The following is a 20646-nucleotide window of genomic DNA, read 5'->3' on the forward strand; positions in this document are numbered from 1 at the left end:
GTGACCCTTCGGTGAACATGCACCCGTTTTTACTAACTACAATTATAATTCTATGATTCTTTAACCGCTGACCACGGGTTCATACTAATTTTACCGAAAGAAAAAACAATTTTCACATGTTATGCGGAGTGTGCTGGCTGGTCATGGCCGTTTATTAAATTATTGTTCTTTCACGTTTCCTGTGCAATTTCGTGAAGAGCAAACATCGATTCTATGCAAACGACTGAACGAACTTTTTGATACAGCATCATGCCAATCTTAACCAACCATGTACACATCATTTCAAAATCATGGTAAATATTTGATTTTACTGTGATAAAACACAATTGAACGTACGTTGTTATATTATAAGCAAACGTTACAAGCCTTTGTATTACCCCTCGCATAGGGCTTTTTTGCTACTAGCAAACGATACATTTTACCACTCGCATATGCCGTTTTTACCACTAGCATATGGCATATTTTGCTACTTGCGACTCGCAACTTGGTACTCGCATACGGCACTATTTCTAGGTCGTACATACCTCAGACAGGATATGCTATTCATGCAGTGTTTGGTAGTATATGGTCAGAAACTAGACAGGATATGCTATTCATGCAATGTTTGGTAGTATATGGTCAGAAACTAGACAGGATATGCTATTCATGCAACGTTTGGTAGTATATGGTCAGAAACTAGACAGGATATGCTATTCATGCAGTGTTTGGTAGTATATGGTCAGAAACTAGACAGGATATGCTATTCATGCAGTGTTTGGTAGTATATGGTCAGAAACTAGACAGGATATGCTATTCATGCAGTGTTTGGTAGTATATGGTCAGAAACTAGACAGGATATGCTATTCATGCAGTGTTTGGTAGTATATGGTCAGAAACTAGACAGGATATGCTATTCATGCAATGTTTGGTAGTATATGGTCAGAAACTAGACAGTATATGCTATTCATGCAGTGTTTGGTAGTATATGGTCAGAAACTAGACAGGATATGCTATTCATGCAGTGTTTGGTAGTATATGGTCAGAAACTAGACAGGATATGCTATTCATGCAGTGTTTGGTAGTATATGGTCAGAAACTAGACAGGATATGCTATTCATGCAATGTTTGGTAGTATATGGTCAGAAACTAGACAGGATAAAAAATTATTATGCTATTCATGCAATGTTTGGTAGTATATGGTCAGAAACTAGACAGGATATGCTATTCATGCAGTGTTTGGTAGTATATGGTCAGAAACTAGACAGGATATGCTATTCATGCAATGTTTGGTAGTATATGGTCAGAATCTAGACAGGATATGCTATTCATGCAGTGTTTGGTAGTATATGGTCAGAAACTAGACAGGATATGCTATTCATGCAGTGTTTGGTAGTATATGGTCAGAAACTAGACAGGATATGCTATTCATGCAGTGTTTGGTAGTATATGGTCAGAAACTAGACAGGATATGCTATTCATGCAGTGTTTGGTAGTATATGGTCAGAAACTAGACAGGATATGCTATTCATGCAATGTTTGGTAGTATATGGTCAGAAACTAGACAGGATATGCTATTCATGCAGTGTTTGGTAGTATATGGTCAGAAACTAGACAGGATATGCTATTCATGCAGTGTTTGGTAGTATATGGTCAGAAACTAGACAGGATATGCTATTCATGCAATGTTTGGTAGTATATGGTCAGAAACTAGACAGGATATGCTATTCATGCAGAGTTTGGTAGTATATGGTCAGAAACTAGACAGGATATGCTATTCATGCAATGTTTGGTAGTATATGGTCAGAAACTAGACAGGATATGCTATTCATGCAATGTTTGGTAGTATATGGTCAGAAACTAGACAGGATATGCTATTCATGCAACGTTTGGTAGTATATGGTCAGAAACTAGACAGGATATGCTATTCATGCAGTGTTTGGTAGTATATGGTCAGAAACTAGACAGGATATGCTATTCATGCAGTGTTTGGTAGTATATGGTCAGAAACTAGACAGGATATGCTATTCATGCAATGTTTGGTAGTATATGGTCAGAAACTAGACAGGATATGCTATTCATGCAGTGTTTGGTAGTATATGGTCAGAAACTAGACAGGATATGCTATTCATGCAGTGTTTGGTAGTATATGGTCAGAAACTAGACAGGATATGCTATTCATGCAATGTTTGGTAGTATATGGTCAGAAACTAGACAGGATATGCTATTCATGCAACGTTTGGTAGTATATGGTCAGAAACTAGACAGGATATGCTATTCATGCAACGTTTGGTAGTATATGGTCAGAAACTAGACAGGATATGCTATTCATGCAACGTTTGGTAGTATATGGTCAGAAACTAGACAGGATATGCTATTCATGCAGTGTTTGGTAGTATATGGTCAGAAACTAGACAGGATATGCTATTCATGCAATGTTTGGTAGTATATGGTCAGAAACTAGACAGGATAAAAAATTATTATGCTATTCATGCAATGTTTGGTAGTATATGGTCAGAAACTAGACAGGATATGCTATTCATGCAGTGTTTGGTAGTATATGGTCAGAAATTAGACAGGATATGCTATTCATGCAATGTTTGGTAGTATATGGTCAGAAACTAGACAGGATATGCTATTCATGCAATGTTTGGTAGTATATGGTCAGAAACTAGACAGGATATGCTATTCATGCAGTGTTTGGTAGTATATGGTCAGAAACTAGACAGGATATGCTATTCATGCAATGTTTGGTAGTATATGGTCAGAAACTAGACAGGATATGCTATTCATGCAATGTTTGGGAGTATATGGTCAGAAACTAGACAGGATATGCTATTCATGCAGTGTTTGGTAGTATATGGTCAGAAACTAGACAGGATATGCTATTCATGCAATGTTTGGTAGTATATGGTCAGAAACTAGACAGGATATGCTATTCATGCAATGTTTGGTAGTATATGGTCAGAAACTAGACAGGATATGCTATTCATGCAGTGTTTGGTAGTATATGGTCAGAAACTAGACAGGATATGCTATTCATGCAATGTTTGGTAGTATATGGTCAGAAACTAGACAGGATATGCTATTCATGCAATGTTTGGTAGTATATGGTCAGAAATTAGACAGGATATGCTATTCATGCAATGTTTGGTAGTATATGGTCAGAAACTAGACAGGATATGCTATTCATGCAATGTTTGGTAGTATATGGTCAGAAACTAGACAGGATAAAAAATTATTATGCTATTCATGCAATGTTTCGTAGTATATGGTCAGAAACTAGACAGGATATGCTATTCATGCAGTGTTTGGTAGTATATGGTCAGAAACTAGACAGGATATGCTATTCATGCAATGTTTGGTAGTATATGGTCAGAAACTAGACAGGATATGCTATTCATGCAATGTTTGGTAGTATATGGTCAGAAACTAGACAGGATATGCTATTCATGCAATGTTTGGTAGTATATGGTCAGAAACTAGACAGGATATGCTATTCATGCAATGTTTGGTAGTATATGGTCAGAAACTAGACAGGATATGCTATTCATGCAATGTTTGGTAGTATATGGTCAGAAACTAGACAGGATATGCTAGAGATATAGTAGTATGGTCAACGATACATTTTGAAAAAACAAGATGGCTGACAGTTGGTCATTTTGTATCCAATTTGAACAAAAACCTGACAAATTTAGTCCAAGAAACCACATACTACAAAAAATAAGATGGATGCCAATCAGCCATGTTGGATTGAATCAGTAAACCACTGCATGTGCATATGTCCCAGATGAAGTACTAGGCACATGCAAAGAATGAACAGACTTGGTTCGCAGGGTTCTAAAATATGAATTCGAACAAACTGACAGACGAGGACCGAATTATTAGTTCATTCGAACAGGGACTCAAAAATTGCATTTTACCTAATGCACTCCTTAGGTTGTCCACTAAATAATGTCACAGTTCGTATGCATGATAACACTTCCTCAGCAACACTACCAGCCTTGGCATATGCTTCTTGCTCTCGAGTGGCAAACGATTGAATGACCTGACAACAAAAAATATTGTTCTTTGAAAATAAATACAACAAGTCATTGAAAATGACACAGTCCCCGTTAAATTTTTGAAAGTTGTCTTTGTGCTCGTCATATTAAAGCGAAGGGGTTGTTGCGAGCGTGTCCTTGAAACTTGAGTTCCAAGTGGCATATACAACAGATTGTTTATTTACATCAAAACGCGTGTTCCGTGTAGTAGTAATATGGCCAAAAATAAAAACAGCTGTTATTCGGCCATCTTTGATCTGAATATGAAACACACTGATATGTAGGATGTATGTGCCAAATACGAATGAAAATGGTACATAAATTGTGGAAATATAGTAGTAAGGCCAAAATGTCAAATGGCTGTCAATCGGCCATCCTTGACCAGATTTTGAAACAAATTGTCATGGACATGTATCCTAACATGTATAATCTATGTACCAAGTTTGAATGACAACTGACAAAGCATGTCCAAAATACAACATTTTCAAATAACAAGATGGCTGCCAGTTGGCCATTTTGAATCAAATCGCTGAACCACTGCATGTGCATATGTCCCACATAAGGTACTAGGCACATGCAAAGAATGAATGGAATCAGTCCACAGGATTCTGAAATATGACTCTGGACAGACTGACGCACTGACGCACGGACACACGGATGGACGGACAGACTCAGGAACTCACAGATGGTCGGGGACATGTATCCTAACATGTATGATCTATGTACTAAATTTGAATTAAAACTGACAAAGCATGTCCAAAATACAACATTTTCAAAAAACAAGATGGCTGCCAGTCGGCCATTTTGAATCGAGTCGCTAAAGCACTGCATGTGCATATGTCCCACATAAGGTACTAGGCACATGCAAAGAATGAATGGAATCAGTCCACAGGATTCTGAAATATGACTCTGGACAGACTGACGCACTGACGCACGGACACACGGATGGACGGACAGACTCAGGAACTCACAGATGGTCGGGGACATGTATCCTAACATGTATGATCTATGTACTAAATTTGAATTAAAACTGACAAAGCATGTCCAAAATACAACATTTTCAAAAAACAAGATGGCTGCCAGTCGGCCATTTTGAATCGAGTCGCTAAAGCACTGCATGTGCATATGTCCCACATAAAGTACTAGGCACATGCAAAGAATGAATGGAATCGGTCCAAGGGATTCTGAGATACGACTCCGGACGGACGCACAGACGCACAGACGGACGGAGACCAAATTATAAGTTTCCGTTTTCGGACTTCGTCCGAACGGGGACTAACAAGCCATGCATGGCACAGTCCCCATTAGTTATCAAATTTAAGATATAGGAATATGATTATGATGATTGTTTAACATTTAAATGATTGACATTTGTATCTGATCGTCAAACGAGTATTGAGAGATATTGCTCTGGAACAGCATTAATTAAAACAAGTCATTGTCAATGACACGTCCCGGTTCCGTTCAGTTCATATTTGAGAGACATATACATTCAAAGCAGATCATGACCGAAATCTCAGACCACTGAAGTGGTCTGATCCGAAATGCACCTGCATATGTACAACACATTGTACTAAATCTGAACAAAATCCATCCATGCATGACTGAGATCCGGTTCTGGAATTGTGAAAATATGTGATTTTGATGCATTTTCGGCCTTAAAATGGCCATCATTCAGCTATTGTTAAGCGGATCATGAAACAAATGCACATAATCTATTTGTGACATGATGTACCATGTGTGTGTGAAGTTTGAACTTGATCAATCCAGACATGTCTTGGATGCGGATCCAGAACTGAATTCTTTAAAACAAAATTGCCGCCAGTCGGCCATTTCGAACTTGATCCGAAAAAAATTACGTGCATCAAGGTCCTATTATGTTTAATGTATGTACCAAATTTGAACAAAATCCGTCCATGCATAACTGAGATCCGGGTCCGGAATGGTGAAAATGTGCGATTTCAATGCATTTTCGGCCTTAAAATGGCCGCTATTCGGCTATCGTTAATCGGATCATGAAAAAAATGCATGTGCATATGTCCCATATAATGTGTGATGTATGAGTGAAGTTTGAACTTAATCGGTCCATGCATGTTCGAGATACAGGTGATCACGGACACACAGACGCACGGATGCACGACGCACGGACGCACACAGGGCAAAATACAAGTCCCCGTTTTCGGATTACGTCCGAACGGGGACTAACAAAACTAGCCATTTTGAATACATGTATAATGAATATATAAAATTTGAACATAGTCTGTCAATGCATGTCAGAGATATGGCTCTAAAAGCCCATTCATTAAAACAAAATGGCCACTAGTCAGCCATTCTGAATCCGATCTAAAAAATAAAATAATGTGCATCAGGAACCCGTAATGTCTAATGTATGTACCAAGTTTGAACAAAATCCATCCAGAAATGCCAGAAATGCTTGATATTTGATGATTTTTTTAACACAAAAATGGCCACCATTCGGCCATTTTTAATAGGATCGTCGAACCAATATATCTGTATATTTATGACAAGAAGTATAATGAATATTTAAAATTTGAACATAATCAGTCACAGCAAGTCAGAGATATGGCACTAGAACCACATTTATTAAAACAAAATGGCTGCCAGTCGGCCATTTTGAATCTTATCTGAAAACAAAATGATGTGCATCAAGGTCCTAAAATGTCCAACGTATATACCAAGTTTGAACAAAATACATCTGTAAACAGCGGAAAAATGCTTGATTTTGATGATTTTTAGAACAAAAATGGCTGATGTATGTGTGAAGTTTGATTGTGATTGGTCCAAGCATTTCTAAGATACAGGTATGGACGCGTGCACGGAAGCACGGACGGACGGACGGACGGACGGACGGACGGACGGACGGACGGACGGACAGACGGACGGACGGACGGACGGACGGACGGACGGACGAACGGACAGACGAACGGACGGACGGACGGACAGACAAACGGACGGACAGACGAACGGACGGACGGACGGACGGACGGACGGACGGACGGACGGACGGACAGACGCACGGACACACAGAAGTCAAAACAAAAGTCCCTGTTTTCGGACTTCCTATTCTGTCATGGATTGCACGTAGGCATGGTTAATGCAACAAATATTAAAATCATTTTTATGTGTTGAGTAGACAACATACCTAAAATTCAGTCATTTTATTATGTATCTTGTTTAATGTGCAAGATGCATGCTATGAGCAATTTGCATGAACGTTTATATTGTACATGTGATATGTTAACACATGGCCTGCTATCTGTGGATGTTTTCATCAGGTGATATGTTAGCACATGGCCTACTATCTGTGGATGTTTTCATCAGGTGATATGTTAACACATGGCCTGCTATCTGTGGATGTTTTCATCAGGTGATATGTTAGCACATGGCCTACTATCTGTGGATGTTTTCATCAGGTGATATGTTAACACATGGCCTACTATCTGTGGATGTTTTCATCAGGTGATATGTTAACACATGGCCTACTATCTGTGGATGTTTTCATCAGGTGATATGTTAACACATGGCCTACTATCTGTGGATGTTTTCATCAGGTGATATGTTAACACATGGCCTGCTATCTGTGGATGTTTTCATCAGGTGATATGTTAACACAAGGCCTGCTATCAGTGGATGTTTTCATCAGGTGATATGTTAACACATGGCATGCTATCTGTGGATGTTTTCATCAGGTGATATGTTAACACATGGCCTGCTATCTATGGATGTTTTCATCAGGTGATATGTTAACACATGGCCTACTATCAGTGGATGTTTTCATCAGGTGATATGTTAACACATGACCTGCTATCTGTGGATGTTTTCATCAGGTGATATGTTAACACATGGCCTACTATCTGTGGATGTTTTCATCAGGTGATATGTTAACACATGGCCTACTATCTGTGGATGTTTTCATCAGGTGATATGTTAACATATGGCCTGCTATCTGTGGATGTTTTCATCAGGTGATATGTTAACAAGGCCTGCTATCTGTGGATGTTTTCATCAGGTGATATGTTAACACAAGGCCTGCTATCAGTGGATGTTTTCATCAGGTGATATGTTAACACATGGCCTGCTATCTGTGGATGTTTTCATCAGGTGATATGTTAACACATGGCCTGCTATCTGTGGATGTTTTCATCAGGTGATATGTTAACACATGGCCTGCTATCTATGGATGTTTTCATCAGGTGATATGTTAACACATGGCCTGCTATCTATGGATGTTTTCATCAGGTGATATGTTAACACATAGCCTACTATCTGTGGATGTTTTCATCAGGTGATATATTAACACATCGCCTACTATCTGTGGATGTTTTCATCAGGTGATATGTTAACACATGGCCTACTATCAGTGGATGTTTTCATCAGGTGATATGTTAACACTATCACTGGATGTTAAATAAATTTAATACATGTTCTATGTTGATTCATGTCAATGAATTAACTTACATAAGTGTGATGACTACTGGGGCATATTTTATAAATATTTTAAGACTTTAATTACATATAATTTGATTTGATCACATTTTATCGATTAATTATGGCAAAAATAAATTTCTAGAAAATTGTCATAAGGCATAAAAACACAAGTTGTTCAAATAACAGCGTTTATTTACCTTAGCCATTGTTCCTGCAGCTATGGCTAAAAGTGGAGTCAATGACATCATCACAAGCGCAAGCTTCCAACTTTTCCAAAATCCTATGGCAAACCCACTGAAGAATGCAGCAGTAAACTGAATAATTAGACTAAACTTATCACCAATACCAGTGCGTACTTGCTCCATATCACTGAAAATACACAAATAATGATTTTTTGGTAAAATGGGCAACACTTTGGATAATTTTGTGTATTTTTCTTTAATTTCTTCATTAATTTTATAAATGTTGATTTATCGCAAAAAAGTGATAAAATTCAAACAACTGACAAAGGTCATAGTTCATGACTGAGTTGCCAGGATAATCTTATAATGTACTAAATAGAGAACAAATATTTTTAAAGGTGAAACTCCCAGCGTTCTATTAGCCTCATTTTCTCAAAAACTAGACTGTAGTTTTGTTGGGTTGTGTTTTATTTGACAATTTATTGAGTATTTTTCTAGTTTTGAATCATTAGAGAAAGGAATTTAATAAATGTTCAATAAATGTTCTATGTTGATTCATATCTATGAATTAACTTACATGAGTGTAATGACAAATGGGGCATATTTTGTAAATATTTTAAAACTTTAATTACATATAATTAGATTTGATCACATGTTGCATTTTGGTGATTAATTCAAATTCAGAGAGGTGTAAATTGCAGGAATTGATTTTGCTTTATTGGATACTTTCATAAAAATAACTGGCAAACAAGAATTTCTAATAAAATTATAAGTTTTTTAACAGTCTGCCACTTGGTGGCAGCATATACCAGTACATACTCTGTCAAGCGTGTAGTTAACTCTCCACTTTGGTGTTTATCAAACCAACCAATCTCTTGTCGTAGAATAGACTTGAAAAAGACTTTACGTATTTTTAGTGTTTGCCTTTCAGCAGACATGGTCCAAAAACAAACCTAAAAACATAACATAGCGTAATGGTTAAAACCTAGCCCATATAGTATGCAAACAAGACAGTATGAAATGGCAATATGAGCTTGAGTTATATAATTAATGACTGACAAGTGCATTGGGTTTTAAATCTGGTGTCAACTGTCATTAAAATGGCTGCCATTCAGCCATCTTGAATAGGATCATGAAAAAAAATGCATTTGTGTATGTCTGATGTTTGAACTTGATCAGAAAAACCACATAAAGGTTGTCCCACCAAAAAAGTGTGAGCCACACAGTAAGTGTACTTTAAAAACAAGTCACATGACTATTTAGATGTTGCATAATGCATCAGAGAGCTGTTATTAAACTTTATTTGAATAGTCAATCAGCAACCATTATTTTCGTCAAAAACAAGACAGAAAACAAACCTAAAAGCAGCCTGTCGACTAAGAGCAATGCACATTTCAATTAGAGAATTAAAGATATCATCACGAAATGAAAAAATCTGGAAGAGATCCATTAGAGGTACCCATATGTATCAAAGTATATGATTTGCGGTTTTCAACAAGTCAAAAATATCACTTTTTACCAAAAATGACAACAATATTCATCAAAATTAGAAAATTAAAGATATCATCACGAAATGAATCAGTACAATGATTAGCACCACTCGATAGCGGGGCTAAGAAACTGATCTCAATTATAGAGGGCCTAAATCACAATAGCGATCTAAACACTTTATTGCATTTGTTGATATAGAAATCATTATAAATCTTTTAAACTTTTCACCACCAGTTTCCCCTTTTTCATCCTAAATTCACAAAATAGTCCTGTTCATAGTCTGCACTTTCATTCAGAAAATTTGTTATTTTAGCTAATTCACCTAATAAGTAATATTGCTATTTCAAGATGTTGCTAACTTTAACAGAAAGTATATTACCACAATGAGATAGTTGACACTTGTATGGAGTCAAACTCACTAAAATTGTATGGAGTCAAACTCACTAAAATTGTATGGAGTCAAACTCACTAAAATTGTATGGAGTCAAACTCACTAAAATTGTATGGAGTCAAACTCACTAAAATTGTATGGAGTCAAACTCACTAAAATTGTATGGAGTCAAACTCACTAAAATTGTATGGAGTCAAACTCACTAAAATTGTATGGAGTCAAACTCACTAAAATTGTATGGAGTCAAACTCACTAAAATTGTATGGAGTCAAACTCACTAAAATTGTATGGAGTCAAACTCACTAAACTTGTATGGAGTCAAACTCACTAAACTTGTATGGAGTCAAACTCACTAAACTTGTATGGAGTCAAACTCACTAAACTTGTATGGAGTCAAACTCACTAAAATTGTATGGAGTCAAACTCACTAAAATTGCATGGAGTCAAACTCACTAAAATTGTATGGAGTCAAACTCACTAAAATTGTATGGAGTCAAACCCACTAAAATTGTATGGAGTCAAACTCACTAAAATTGTATGGAGTCAAACTCACTAAAATTGTATGGAGTCAAACTCACTAAAATTGTATGGAGTCAAACTCACTAAAATTGTATGGAATGAAACTCACTAAAATTGTATGGAGTCAAACTCACTAAAATTGTATGGAGTCAAACTCACTAAAATTGTATGGAGTCAAACTCACTAAAATTGTATGGAGTCAAACTCACTAAAATTGTATGGAGTCAAACTCACTAAAATTGTATGGAGTCAAACTCACTAAAATTGCATGGAGTCAAACTCACTAAAAATGCATGGAATCAAACTCACTAAAATTGTATGGCGTCAAACTCACTAAAATTGTATGGAGTCAAACTCACTGAAATTGTATGGAGTCAAACTCACTAAAATTGTATGGAATCAAACTCACTAAAATTGTATGGAGTCAAACTCACTAAAATTGTATGGAATCAAACTCACTAAAATTGTATGGAGTCAAACTCACTAAAATTGTATGGAGTCAAACTCACTAAAATTGTATGGAGTCAAACTCACTAAAATTGTATGGAATCAAACTCACTAAAATTGTATGGAGTCAAACTCACTAAAATTGTATGGAATCAAACTCACTAAAATTGTATGGAGTCAAACTCACTAAAATTGTATGGAGTCAAACTCACTAAAATTGTATGGAGTCAAACTCACTAAAATTGTATGAAGTCAAACTCACTAAAATTGTATGGAATCAAACTCACTAAAATTGTATGGAGTCAAACTCACTAAAATTGTATGGAATCAAACTCACTAAAATTGTATGGAGTCAAACTCACTAAAATTGTATGGAATCAAACTCACTAAAATTGTATGGAATCAAACTCACTAAAATTGTATGGAGTCAAACTCACTAAAATTGTATGGAATCAAACTCACTAAAATTGTATGGAGTCAAACTCACTAAAATTGTATGGAGTCAAACTCACTAAAATTGTATGGAATCAAACTCACTAAAATTGTATGGAGTCAAACTCACTAAAATTGTGTGGAGTCAAACTCACTAAAATTGTATGGAGTCAAACTCACTGAAATTGTATGGAATCAAACTCACTAAAATTGTATGGAGTCAAACTCACTAAAATTGTATGGAATCAAACTCACTAAAATTGTATGGAGTTGAACTCACTAAAATTGTATGCTGCTATTTCAACATGTTTTACAGTACATCATTTGTAGTCAATTCAATTCAGATGAAAACAATAGAAAGGTGCAGTGATTTTTTTCTCTCTAACAGAACGACCTTAATTTATCTTATAGCTTAATTACAGTAAAAACAATGATAAAAGTACTGTACTTCTATACTTCCCCATTTCTTTCTCAACAATTCATACACATAGGAGTTACCTGAAAATAGGATGCCACAAATACTGCTCCTCCCACAATGCAATAGTAGATGGAATAACGTGTCATTTCCTCTTGCCAATGAGAGAGGCTGGGATTAGCAAATGGATAAAGAGGAATAACTGAACTACCATTGGTAAAGTTTGTCAGTGGAAACGGTGTCATTATCGGTAGGATTGGCAACGCTGATGTGTTGTGACCAGTCATATTCTGACCAAGATTTATAAACGAGTCGGTCATCTGACCAAAAATGATCATCATTACAGGCCATCCTGCTCCATGTACAACGGCAAAAATACTACCGATTATCATGAACATAACATCTAATGCTGTAGCATATCGAAACTGAAATAGAAAAAACAATTAACTCATTATACAATACATCATACAAGACTATGAACACCTCAGTTATACTGGAAAAATTATTTGTTTGTATTTAAATTATTTGTATTTGTTTTAATTTTCATCATGTCTATAGTCCAATTTTCTACAGAACCATGTACATGTAGTCAATATACAGCCCTGCAAAGTCTTAAGTTGGTAGAGCTAGGCTTTTAATATAGCTAGTAAATAACACCAAATAAACAGCAAAGTAAAAATGTACTGTGTGCGTGTGTGTGTGTGTGTGTACTTGGATTGCTATATGTTGCGAGGACAAAAATACAGATATATAGCTACTTCCGAGGACATACACACCTTCCGAGGACCTTTTTCATAGTCCTCGGAAAACATAATTTATATTAATAGTTAATTCGATTATTAATACGTTTTGCGTAGCTTAGGTTTAGTATCGGGGGAAGGTATGGTTCACGTTATATTAATATTAATATAATTATACCATACCTTACCCCGATACTAAACCTAAGCTTCGCAAACATTTCTATGTTCAGTCACGGGATATTCAACTCTTGTTTAATTAAACTTAATTAAAATGCAATTCTCCATTGTATTGCATTGTAATTGAGTTTAATTAAACTCCAATTAAAACGCAACCCTATATAGGAACGCGTTTTAATCGAGTTCATATCGCAACTATATTAAAAGTTAATTCAACTATATTAAAAGTTAATCCAATGGAGTCCTCGGAACATATTGCAATACAAGTATGTGTGTGTGTGTGTGTGTGTGTGTGTGTGTACTTGGATTGCTATATGTTGCGAGGACAAAAATACAGATATATAGCTACTTCCGAGGACATGCACACCTTCCGAGGACCTTTTTCATAGTCCTCGGAAAACATAATTTATATTAATAGTTAATTCGATTATTAATACGTTTTGCGTAGCTTAGGTTTAGTATCGGGGGAAGGTATGGTTCACGTTATATTAATATTAATATAATTATACCATACCTTACCCCGATACTAAACCTAAGCTTCGCAAACATTTCTATGTTCAGTCACGGGATATTCAACTCTTGTTTAATTAAACTTAATTAAAATGCAATTCTCCATTGTATTGCATTGTAATTGAGTTTAATTAAACTCCAATTAAAACGCAACCCTATATAGGAACGCGTTTTAATCGAGTTCATATCGCAACTATATTAAAAGTTAATTCAACTATATTAAAAGTTAATCCAATGGAGTCCTCGGAACATATTGCAATACAAGTATGTGTGTGTGTGTGTGTGTGTGAATCAAACCAACAACCATGTCACAGCATTTCTTCCTCTTGGACACTAGGCATCCCCAAAACAGGATGCTTAATAGCCAAGTTTATATCAATGCATAGAATGTGAAACTCATCCACACTGATCCACGCCACACAGCATACAAGAGATCTGACTGTACTGCTGACTAACTACTTAGTATGCAAATTATATTCATGCAGCTCTCCTTTGATGGGATTGCCGGTCAACCAATCAGAACAAACTTTAACAGGGTTAAAGAAAGTGGCCATATAACACTATTTCTAATTGGTTTCAGATTGCATTACCTTTACCTTTATTGATTATCTTTGCTATTCCATAAACTGTTTAAGGTTGTATAAAAGTGATTTGAAATCAAAAAACAAGAAGAGAGGGCGGTTTACAAGCACATTAAATATTCCAAAAATCTAACCCCTTGGCTTTGCATGTGTACAGACTGATTTCATGTAGGAGCATCATGAAACAGGGATTACAGACGATGCTGAACCTCAATGATCTCATTACTGTATTTTGTTTTCTCAAAACCACAAATCCTAGTGACACACTGACATCAAACAAAGAATCATTAGTAAATAGACTTATTTTTGAGTATACTCAAATATCCCTAATACTCAGGTTTATGTATTGTCACATTACATACTTACCAGCTGACCTAATGAAGCAGGCTTTGGTAGAATTTTTACTTCAACTTCTTCACTGAAAGTAAATGATATTCTTATCAATCACTAAATATAACTACTATTTTGAATCAGATCTTCAAACCAATAAATATGGATATCTATGACATGATGTATATAAATATATAAAATTTGAACATAATCAGTCAAAGAATGTCAGAGATATAGCACTGAAACCACATTCATTAAAACAAAATGGCCACCAGTCAGCCATTTTGAATCATCTGAGAAATAAAATGCAGTGTGTCAAGGTCTCATAATGTGCAATGTATGTACCAGGTTTGAACAAAATCCATCTGTAAACAGCTGAGATCTGGTTCCGGAATGCCAGAAATGCTTGATTTTGATCCTTTGTCAGCACAAAAATGGTCACCATTTGGCCATCTTGAATCAGATCACGAAACAAATTGATATGCACAAATATGATGTATGCGTGAAGTATGAATGTAATCGATACACACATGTCTAAGATATAGGTTTGTACGTACACACAGATACACACATGTCTAAGATATAGGTTTGTACGTACACACAGATACACACATGTCTAAGATATAGGTTTGTACGTACACACAGATACACACATGTCTAAGATATAGGTTTGTACGTACACACATACACACATGTCTAAGATATAGGTTTGTACGTACACACAGATACACACATGTCTAAGATATAGGTTTGTACATACACACAGATACACACATGTCTAAGATATAGGTTTGTACGTACACACAGATACACACATGTCTAAGATATAGGTTTGTACATACACACAGATACACACATGTCTAAGATATAGGTTTGTACGTACACACAGATACACACATGTCTAAGATATAGGTTTGTACGTACACACAGATACACACATGTCTAAGATATAGGTTTGTACGTACACACAGATACACACATGTCTAAGATATAGGTTTGTACGTACACACAGATACACACATGTCTAAGATATAGGTTTGTACGTACACACAGATACACACATGTCTAAGATATAGGTTTGTACGTACACACAGATACACACATGTCTAAGATATAGGTTTGTACGTACACACATGTCTAAGATATAGGTTTGTACGTACGCACAGATGCACACATGCACAGAGGTCAAAGCACAGAGGTCAAAGCACAGAGGTCAAAGGGTTCTAATAAATGAATGTTCACTATTTTCATAATCCTGTTCATATACTTTGTGACTGTTGCATATGAAACGATCCTATTCAGTGCAAACAATCAAATTTATTTCACAGTCAATGTCATTATAGAATGGAGTGAATGATGGGATAAGTTTGATAATAAGCACATAAATGCAAAATGCATTAATTACAAAATTTTTGGGAGTAAGCAAGAATACCATAAAAAACAATCTGAGATGAACACTAATCACTACATTCACAGACTCACTAACAAATAGAGTACATGGCATTTGAAAGTGACACACAAGGTATTTTTTTCCAGATATGTCATAAGCAATTTTGACGTCCTTGTTTGTAATTAGGTATACACAAGTTACATTTATAGTGTTTGCATGGTATTATTTGGGTCTATCTTGGGAACCCAAATTTTTGTAATGCAGATTCAATAAAATATAAAATCAAAGAAAGCTCCCATGTGCTGAGAGTATTGGAGACACATTAAATATAATTCGAAATTACTTAGCTGAAAACTAATTATGCAAATCAGAAAATTAATATGAACAGATTTGAGTGTAAAACTAATGAGGTATGCGCAATGTAACAGAAAATCTATGTTTCCAAGTTTAATGGAAATGTGATTAGAACCAAAAAATTATGAATTATTATGCTTATTAGGGAATTAATATGAACAGATTTTTACCCCAAACTAATTAGGTTTGTACATTGTCCTAGAGCATCTTTGTACTAAGTTTCATTGAAATGGAATAATTAGTACTTTAGATATCAGTGTGAAAGCTTAAAATTGGTTAATTATGCAAATTAGGTAATTAATATGTACAGGTTTTAACCCACAATTATCCAGGTCTGTCTATTGTCCTACAGTACCCGAGATATCAGTGTGAAAGTTGGTTAATTATGCAAATTAGGTGATTAATATGCACAAATATTTACCAGAAACTCATTGGGTCTGCATAATTCTAGATTCATTGAAATGTGATGATTAGTACCTTAGATATCAGTAGAAAAGCTGAAAATTAATTATGCAAATTATTTATTAATATGCACAATTATTTGCCCTAAAACTAATCAGGTCTTTGCATAGTCCTAAAGGATCTATGTACCAAGTTTCATTGAAATGCGATGATTAGTACTTGAGATACCCGTGGAAAAGCTGAAAATTAACTAATTATGCAAATTAGGTGATTAATATGCACAAATATTTATCAGAAACAATCAATCTCTGCATAGTCCTTGAGTATGTAAGTACCAAGTTTCATTGAAATGTAATGCTCACTACTTATATCAAATGCTGAAAATTAATTAATTATGCAAATTAGGTAATTAATATGTACTGATATTACCATAAAACTATCAGGTCTGTGCAGTGTCATATGACATCTATGTACCAAGTTTCATTGAAATGTGATGATTAGTACTTGAGATATCAGTGGAAAAACCGAAAATTGACTAATCATTATGCAAATTAGGTGATTAATATGCACAAATATTTATCGGAAACAATCAATCTCTGCATAGTCCTTGAGTATGTAAGTACCAAGTTTCATTGAAATGTAATGCTCACTACTTATATCAAATGCTGAAAATTAATTAATTATGCAAATTAGGTAATTAATATGTACTGATATTACCATAAAATCTATCAGGTCTGTGCAGTGTCATATGACATCTATGTACCAAGTTTCATTGAAATGTGATGATTAGTACTTATATCAAATGCTGAAAATTAATTATGCAAATTAGGTAATTAATATGTACTGATATTACCATAAAAACTATCAGGTCTGTGCAGTGTCATATGACATCTATGTACCAAGTTTCATTGAAATGTGATGATTAGTACTTGAGATATCAGTGGAAAAACCAAAAATTGACTAATCATTATGCAAATTAGGTAATTAGTATCCACGGATTATTACCAAAAACTAATCAAAACCTAGCATTAGTTCAGAGCATGTATGTACAAAGTTTCATCAAAATCCAATGAGTGGTTGTTTAGATATCAGTGGAACAATCATGGAACAGCTAAAAATCAGCTAATTATCATGCAAATTAGGTAATTAATATGCACGCATTTTTACCAAAAACTAATCAAATCTGCGCACATGTTCAGAGCATCTATGTACCAAGTTTCATCAAAATCAAATGAGTGGTTCTTTAGATATCAGTGGAACAGTCATAGAACAGCTAAAAAATACTGTAAAATGACTAATTTTCACTGGGTTTAAATTTCACTGATTTACCATTTCGAGCATATTCAGTGGGTTTTAAATTCACGGTTTTGTCATTTAGATAATATGTTCTATGCTAAATTTTACATATTCACTGGGTTTTAATTTAGCACATTTTTCCAGTCAGCGAAATAAGCTAAATTAAAACCCAGTGAATAATTACCCCCTTTACAGTAGCTAATTATCATGCAAATTAGGTAATTAACGAGCATGGATTTTTACCAAAACCTAATCAAATCTGCGCATTGGCCCAGAGCATCTATGCACCAAGTTTCATCAAAAACCGATGTATGGTTCTTGAGATAGCAGTGGAACAGTCGGACACACATACACACATACACACACACACATACACACACATACACACACATACACACACACATACAGACACACTAACTGCAAAGACTCCCATTTTGTGCTTCGCACATGGGAGTCAAAAATGAAAAAGAAATAACGAGGGGAAGATAGGTGACTTCTGTTAATCTATATTTGCATAAATACAGTTATTACAGCATCACATTTTCTTTATTTCCATATTTTTTTTTCAAAGAAAGCAAGACTAGTATAAAAATTAAATAGTTTGTTGTGTTTGAAAATTCTTGTTTATATTGAGATATTATAAACCATACATTATCAACCAGCTGGTGGTTAAACTCTATGATAGAATGATTCAATCACTCAAACTCATCACATGACTCATTCTACGCACAGTTACTATCTTTTTTAGTAACAGTGTCACATGAATATATCAATCACATACTTGAACTTTGACCAACATACAAACTTCATACAGTTCACTGAGGGTACAGTTAACAATTGCACTGTTTAGAATTCAATATAATATTAATGGAATAACTACATTTTTTCCTCTCATGCCATATAAATAGGATTTGTAAAATCAGAAAGCTACAAGTGTCAATATTTGAAGTCAATGAATGTTTGTTCAATGTCAGGATGACAAATACATCCATTACCCACAGTTCATCAGCATGACAATAGTAACTTTTATTGTTAACATGTCTGCAATGTCTCACAGAAAGAACCAAGTATTATATCTTATTTCAGCCGTAGAATACTGATATTCCAAAGTTTTTTGAAAAAAAAATGTATTTTTAGCTGATTTTAGGTTTTAAAAATGTGACTTTACTGAACCAGACTATACACAAGTTATTATTTAAATATAAGGTCATATTAAACTGCAAGAAGCAGACGGCCATTTTGCCACCACCTGTCGCTTTAGAAAAATATATGATTTATTGGTTGCAACACACTATGTTAAATCAGACAACCAAAGTCTGCAATGTCTCAAATGTACACTGAATTTATGTCCAGAATAGGAAGACTATTTTACTTGTGTCTAAACTTAATACTTAAATACTAACATGTTTAGAATGCTTCTGAAACAGAATTCAAACAGCAAGGCATGATAAGATATAATTTAGCTAAGACAGGGAATAACTTATAAATAAATAAATGACGCTTGAAAACGCTGAAAGTTTTAGATTTTATTCTTGTATAGGTTACAAACATTATCAACAATACAACTTTAAGAACCAGACCAGATATTCACAGACTGAAAAAAATCGTCTAGCATGCAAACATGAGATCTACAGTGTACATAATAGCATGTTGAAAAAGCAGAAAAATAAAATTGAGAAATCAAAACAAATTCACAAATAAAAATGATGATGTCATAGTACATATGACATACATTTCCTAATATGGTAAAGCAAAATGTCTTTGTATTTTGGTTCCATGGTGTAATGCTTGAAGCAATGACATCACTTGTTTGCCAACATACTATGTCAATAGATGAGATCACTGACTCTTGATTTGAAATGCCTATTTATGGTCAAGATCTGTATAGGCCAAATTTACTTACTTGATTGAAATTATAACAAGTATTATCACATGCACTAGCCAAGTTACTCCCTTTTATACCCTGGTCATTGTACATCCTTGAAACCCTTGTCTCTGTCTTTAGTTAGATACACAGAAATAATAGTCCTGTTTTCCTTTAAGTGTAATGACAAAAATTATAATAAGATATTCATCATAAACTATTTTCAATCAAAAAAACTATGTATATTAGTATTTTAGTAAGTCGTTGCTATACTGAAACACTGTATCCAATCTTCAGAAATGCGCTATGTATCAGTGTGACAATTTGTGCCTCCAATGATGCACAGCGTGTCTATGGAAGCTGTGGCTGGTTTCTCAGTTTTCAGCCTTTGTACAGAATAACCAAAGAGTGTTACTCGGGTTCAAATATTATGCGTCTTTTGGAATACTATGTTACCATTTATACAAAATATACAGCATTTATTCACACAGAATATTCAGAAATTACACATTAAGTGGAATAAGAATACATATATATTCTTAACGACAAAACCCCCCAAAAAGTCGGGAAAGAAAAACAAAATAAAAAATTCAAAATTCATTGAAAAACAACTTGGTTTATGCATGTGATAATAACATTCAGCTAGAGCAAACACTG

General features: G+C 34.9%; 1 protein-coding gene across 1 annotated transcript in view; it reads right to left on the minus strand.

Moving 5' to 3' along the window:
- The window catches only part of LOC100375660 (ATP-dependent translocase ABCB1-like), a 75138-nt gene that overhangs the window by 51993 nt on the left and 2499 nt on the right, over positions 1 to 20646 (minus strand). Inside the window, exons 3-7 of the mRNA XM_085508619.1 lie at positions 14720 to 14771; positions 12429 to 12770; positions 9470 to 9603; positions 8666 to 8837; positions 3900 to 4024 (exon numbers count right to left, since the gene is read on the minus strand). Coding sequence (XP_085364745.1) covers positions 3900 to 4024; positions 8666 to 8837; positions 9470 to 9603; positions 12429 to 12770; positions 14720 to 14771 — 825 coding nt within the window. The remainder of the gene's footprint in view (positions 1 to 3899; positions 4025 to 8665; positions 8838 to 9469; positions 9604 to 12428; positions 12771 to 14719; positions 14772 to 20646) is intronic.

This window comes from Saccoglossus kowalevskii, chromosome 15, assembly GCF_978046115.1.
Source record: "Saccoglossus kowalevskii chromosome 15, keSacKowa6.1, whole genome shotgun sequence".
NCBI lineage: Eukaryota > Metazoa > Hemichordata > Enteropneusta > Harrimaniidae > Saccoglossus > Saccoglossus kowalevskii.